General features: G+C 48.9%; 2 protein-coding genes across 2 annotated transcripts; both read left to right on the top strand.

Moving 5' to 3' along the window:
- Positions 1 to 3,554: 3,554 nt before the first annotated feature.
- On the top strand, positions 3,555 to 5,131 carry LOC108863686 (uncharacterized protein K02A2.6-like). The gene is made up of 2 exons (XM_018638155.1): positions 3,555 to 3,635; positions 3,725 to 5,131. The coding sequence occupies exons 1-2, from the start codon at positions 3,555 to 3,557 to the stop codon at positions 5,129 to 5,131; spliced, it is 1,488 nt and encodes a 495-aa protein (XP_018493671.1).
- A 205-nt stretch (positions 5,132 to 5,336) lies between these two features.
- LOC100905320 (EPM2A-interacting protein 1-like) lies at positions 5,337 to 5,975 on the top strand. Its single transcript, XM_003739928.1, has one exon. The coding sequence runs from the start codon at positions 5,337 to 5,339 to the stop codon at positions 5,973 to 5,975; it is 639 nt and encodes a 212-aa protein (XP_003739976.1).
- Positions 5,976 to 6,058: the final 83 nt, after the last annotated feature.

Genomic DNA, 6,058 nt, shown 5'->3' with positions numbered 1-6,058 from the left:
GTACATGCCTTTGTTCACCCTCTGTCTATGACTCCGAGTCGCGTCGATCACTTCAATTCCAAGTTTTTCCTGAGTCTGGAACAGCCTTTGGTTGGCTTGTTTGCACTCCGCCGTGAACTGAGGGACTGTGATGACACTCATGCTACAATCAGGTCTTGTTGCTTTGAGGTTATCCGCGAACTTGGTTATGGAGTCAAGGTACCGGTCTTTGTTGAATTCCGCACACTCCTCATATCCACCGTGGACTATCAGATGGACTGGCTGAGGATTTTCTCCCATGAACTTTTCTGCTTGTTCGAGGATTGACTCCGACATTCCAAGATATGCAATCGCCATCACTTCCACTCGCGGATTGTTCGGGGATTTATCCGCAACCTACATAAAGGCCCGGATCTATCCTGAAGGATCGTCGTTTTTGCCCGGCTCCGCCGAAACTGCGTTACCGTGCCCACAAGGACAACGAGAAAGAAGCGTTCTCGACAAAAAGACTGATGTTGCATCTTTGGAGTGACAAATTCTCCTTCAACAAGTCATCGCATTTCCGCATCGTTCTCCGAAAACACCCCATGATCGCCGCCATAACCGCAGTTCCCGTCAAAGTGCCCCTGATCGCCACTCCTCCTCCCGCCATTCAAGTCAAGGTCTCCTACAGAGAGCCTCAAGAACCGTTGACTCCTTCAGCGATGCTCCTCTCGATGATATCATTGAAACTGCCAGAACGTCCGAGAGGACTCAAGGCTCGCCACATTGACGACCATGTCATCAAATATTTAGGTAATTGCGGCGCCTGCGTGCTCTGTCGAAATACGAGAGATTTTACTTCGTTACCGTTCCCATATGTACTGGATGAAACTCTCCTTCAAATGGAGAATTCGAATTTCCTTTCCGAAAGCTTCGGAGATATTTAAAATTCAACGAGATAAATCTTCCTTGAATAAAATTTATCGTCACACTCACACCCGTTGTTTCGTTGTTTGTCATACTTTCGGACACTGCGATCATCAGTGGAATACCCCCAACAAACAACGTCAAAGACAACGCACTCGTCAGCAATGCACACGATCAAAAAGGCCGCGCCGACGGCTGGTAGGCAATAGTATAAGAAACAACCTTTTTAAATCAATAAACACACTGTCTTGTGGAAACTCTACCCGAGTGCTTCTTCGATTCTTCACGAGTGTGGTGGCTGAGCTTCAGATTCGCCTTGGTGACGCTGAGCGACAGCGGAGACGACCCTACTGCCTTCTACCCTATCTCACCAACCAATCTTGTGTGCCAGTACAAGCTTCCCAATTCCCTGATTATCAGAAATATCCTCGGTTGTGGGTAGATACGGATTATCCACCACACTGTTAGGCTTTCTCTCATGTCTTGGCATAGACATCCTTTTCATGAGTTTTCTTATTATGAAAAACGATGTTAACACTAGTGAAGCCGAGGATTGTATGGCGACGATGATTTTATAATTGTTGCCGTTTTACTTCAGCTCTTGCTTTGGAGAAACAGGCATTGGTCTCTCTTCGAACCACGGCCCTAGGAACCCTCCACCTAAAGTAGCTTCATCGACAGAGATGCAAGCAGTCTCATCATCGGCTTCGGTTTCACATTCATCCGAGTCGATGCAGGTTACGAAGAAAGCATCTCCAATACCTCATCTGATAATGCAGGGATGAGCCAGCACCTTGCAATCATCGCCACAATCCGAATACGTGAAGTAAAAGTAATATATAAAGTATTCGGATTCCACCCGCTGAATCAACGGCGCAGGTCTAGGTAACCTTACATCACCACAGAGGCCGGCGGCAGTTTTTTTTGAGGGAGAGGGCGGAAACTAAGAGAGGGTTTATCAAAGACCTATAGGTCAGGTATAGAATATATCGTCGACTGCAAATGCCTTCCTCCTCATCTTTATTAACCTGAAAGGCGACCTCGTCCTTCTCCGGATCGCATCGATCTATGACTGCGTCTCGGAAAACCCTCTACTGGCCCCTCATTCCGGAATCGATACCTTCGTGTTGTACAGAAAGCATTCTTAATTGGAGTTTTTCATCAACTTCTCACATCTTTGCTCAGCAACCGCGCCAAAGCGACCCCAGGCAAGGGTGGATCGAAGAACTATAGAATTCTGAGTCCAGCGGGGCGTGCGACTCGACGAATCGGCGAGTAGGCCCGTCTTGGCGACTTATACGGATTCCAATGGCGGCTTAATTTAACTTTTCTATAGTAGAGCCCCGTTAATAAATGAAATAAATGAATAAAATAAAAATTCCGAGTGTACATGCAGTTTTGAATGAGTTCTCATGAGCTCTCCGATCTTATTCGTTTTGCCCAAGAGTGCACACCTATCCACTTCATCTCGCTATCTTGTGATGAGGTATCCATATCGCGTTGAGTCCGGGTCCGCATCATAGAGTCTACTACTCGGTCCAAGAATCTTCTCTTAGATCGATTCCGCCGTCACCCCAGAATAACTCGCCAAAACAGGTAAAGTCACCAAGTCGCCAGCCCCGCTGAACTCAGAATTCTCCCCGCTAAAAATGCGTTCATCAATGTCAACACGTAGGGCTTGTGGCGTGCTCCCTTTAAAAAGTACACTTTTCGATATTTTGAAAATTCGTCTGTGAGCATAAGAAAATGCTTGGGTTGGCCTCACGAAGGAGTAGACGGAGAGCAGAGGTCTGCTGACACAGTTTCTGGTCTGTGCGCTTGTAATTAGATGGACGACTGTGATATGAAGCTTTCGTTTGCTTCCCAGCAATGCAGCTTTCACACGGAGAGAAGTCGTCGTCGTACTACTAATGTAATTGTTGTATCCCGGTAGAAGCAGTTCCTAGGCTCCCGCCATGGTTCGAAGGGAACTGAGTGGTTTCGGTTCAGAGAAGTGATCCGCGCGCGCTAGAGAGCAAGAGGCATCGAAGAAGACAGAAAGGAAAAATTGGAGTTCGTGCAAGCTTGTGAGAGCGAAACCTTCAAATTGGCGAATACCTTGCTCCAGCCGAAGACAGCCAAAGAAGCTTCGTTCCGGGATATCGTGTACGCAAAGGACAAGCACTGCAAACCCAACAAGCCGCTAATAATGTGCAGGTATGAGTTCATGACAAGGAAACAAAAATACGAAGAATCCATCGCCGAACACGGTCGTGAGTTGAAACAACTTGCCATGATGTGTAATTTCGGCAACTCGTTCGACGAGCGACTTCGGGACCAACTAGTAGTCGGGATAAGAGACGAAAACACAATAAAACGCTTGCTGGCGGACTTCTAGCTGGACACGTTTACAAAAGTGATAGAGATCGCGCTCAGCACCGAAGCAGCGTCAGGATCAGCGAAACAACTGAAAAATGGAAAAACCAGTATATCGGAGAGCCATGAGGTGCAAAACGTGGAGTTCAGGAACAAATTCGGGGCGCGGTGGTCTCGAACAACGGGAAAAGTTGAACAAAAATCGAGAACGTGCTTCTGCTGTGGATCAGGCACCCACATGGTAGGTGGCTCAATGCGAAGACCGGAAGAGATTCTGTGGTAACTGTGGACGACGAGGGCATAAAGAGAACATGTGCAAGAATAACGTCAACTGGACGGACTGCGCGGAAGAACCTGAAACCGATGAGGATGGCAGGGACGGAGTAGAGGCGGTATCAGTCAACCTGAGCCGAACGACAGGCCTGGACGATTATATTCCACCATACAAAAATGGAAGCCAAAATACAAGGTTCCTTTTCAGGAACTGTTGTGCGATACTGGCTCAGCCTATACACTCATACCCTTGGAAATCCACAACAAGCTACGACCACGACCGCAAATCAACCCTTACAACATTCCAGTTTTCTCGTACACCAATCAGAATATTGATATCGTCGGAATAGCGGAATATGACGTCGAGAGCCGCGGAAGAAAGGAGAAGCTGAGGGCCTTGGTGGCTCGGAAAGGAAGAACTCTGATGGGAAGAAACTGGTTGAAGAAATTCGGGGAATGTCTGCCTGCAAGTCAGGACGAGTCCGCAGAGATGACAGTAAACGAAGTTGGAGGTACGTGGCAAGTAGTGATAAAAGATTACAAGGACGTATTCGGGAGTCACTTGGGTCGCCTCAGGGGCCAAAAGCTCAAGCTGGAAGTCATCCCGGGAGCCGTGGCCACCTTCAGCAAAGCGAGATCCGTGCCATATGCGAGAAGAGAACAGGCTGAACAGGCGATGAACAAGATGGTGAAAGCGGGAGTTCTGACGCCGGTTAGATTCGCCGAGGCTGCGGCGCCGGTGGTTTACGCACCGAAAGCAAACGGAGTCCGAGTGTGCGCCGACTTGCGAACAACAGCGAACAAGGTGACGAAACTTGAACAGTATCCGTTGCCAAGAGCGGAGGACTTGCTTGCAAGCATGGACATGAGACCGGGAACGTCGCTCACGGAACTCGACTTGAAGGATGCATACAGCCAAATCGAAATGCATCCCGACTCGAAATGGCTCACTGCAATAAACACCCACGAAGGCCTGTTCGAGTATGACCGAGTGCCGAAAGGAGTCTCTTCGGCTCCGGCTTTCTTCCAAAGGAGTTTGGAAGCCGTGCTGGCAGGAATTCCAGGAACTGGGTGCAGATTGGACGACATACTGATATCCGGACCGCCAGAGGAGCACGTAAAAAGACTCACCGAAGTATTGAGGCGCATGAGAGAGCACAACCTCAAGTTAGCGCTTCCGAAGTGCGAGTTCATGGCGGAGGAGATCGAGTTCTTGGGGCACAAACTGAGTCGGCAAGGGCTGAAACCTATGGAATCAAAGACCGAAGCCCTCGAAAAAGGCCCTCAACCCAGGAATGTTGAGCAGCTGCAGTCGTTCCTGGGAATGATCTCCTACTACGCTAAGTTCATCCCGAATCGAGCAACAAAGCTAGCACCGCTGTATGAACTCATCCAGAAAGATCGCAACTTCGACTGGGGTCCGCAACAAAATCAGGCCTTCGAGTATGCAGAAGAATCGATCGCGTCGTCTACTGCAGGGATGGGCAATCCCGGGCCCGCGGGCCGCATGCGGCCCGCTATGCTCGATGCTCTTGAAATGTATTCGAATGATTTTTATCGACGAAATCCAATCAAAAGAAGTCTCGGAAGAGGTCCGCGTTCTCATCGGAGGTAGAATTGAGTGGCTTCCAGCGCGATTACTCGTCTCATTACAAAGAAATATCAATATCGACTAGAAGTGAACGTGGTGATAGTCAGATTAGAAAGTGGTGGTATTCGTCGCCTCAGGCCGAAAATTTCATTACTCGCGGAGCAACGGGTGAAGCTCGTGAGCGTGAAATCTCCTTGAAAATCAGTGGAAGCCCTCGTGCGGACCCACAATGGCATCCAAGAGAAGCGTCGCGGAAGAGAAGCGGAAGTTCAACCCGGACTGGACACAGAATTACTTTTTCGTTGAAGAAGACGGCGAGCCGCTGTGTCTCGTGTGTAAAAGCGTTCTCTCTGTTTTGAAAGGATATAATTTGAGGCGACATTATGAGACGAAGCATTCACAGGAGCAAAGCCTATCGGTTTCGGAAAGATCAGTCCGACGTCAAGCACTGGAGGCTTCCCAGTGCTCGGAGCAGCAGCTTCAGACGGAAAAGGATTCTGAGAAGGCCACGAACCGAGCGAGCTTCTTGATAGCACAAAAAATCGCATCCAGTGGCCGGCCGTTCACAGATGGAGTTTCCGTCAAAGAGTGCTCTCTGATCATCACAAAGAGTGTGTGTCCGGAATCGTACGGGAAGTTCTCTGGAGTTGCCCTCTCAAGGAGAACCGTTTCCAGACGAATCCGTGGGATCGCGGAGAACCTTGAAGAGCAGCTCATAGAGAAATCAAGTTGCCTCGAATGGTGGTCCATTGCTATGGATGAAAGTACAGACATGGTGGACACGGCCCAACTCCTGGTGTTTATCCGCGCCGTGGACTCGAATATGGAAATCATTGAAGAACTCATGCGAGCTCGATTGAATGGCTAGAACTTACGTGGTGCGTAAATAATTTGCTGAGGGTCTCGAGGATGTAATTTCGACTCAAACTTGATCTCTCTCGTGCTGTAGGT

Source organism: Galendromus occidentalis, unplaced genomic scaffold, assembly GCF_000255335.2.
Source record: "Galendromus occidentalis unplaced genomic scaffold, Mocc_1.1 scf7180000076604, whole genome shotgun sequence".
NCBI lineage: Eukaryota > Metazoa > Arthropoda > Arachnida > Mesostigmata > Phytoseiidae > Galendromus > Galendromus occidentalis.
This window is presented reverse-complemented; position numbering and strand designations above follow the sequence as displayed.

What these genes read in the sequence shown, in the direction of transcription:
- LOC100905320 (XM_003739928.1), top strand. Translation starts at nt 5,337, where the DNA reads ATGGCATCCAAGAGAAGCGTCGCGGAAGAGAAGCGGAAGTTCAACCCG.
- LOC108863686 (XM_018638155.1), top strand. Translation starts at nt 3,555, where the DNA reads ATGTGCAAGAATAACGTCAACTGGACGGACTGCGCGGAAGAACCTGAA. An exon ending in GCAGGGACGGAGTAGAGGCG is followed by an intron (nt 3,636 to 3,724) that starts GTATCAGTCAAC and finishes GTTCCTTTTCAG; the next exon opens with GAACTGTTGTGCGATACTGG.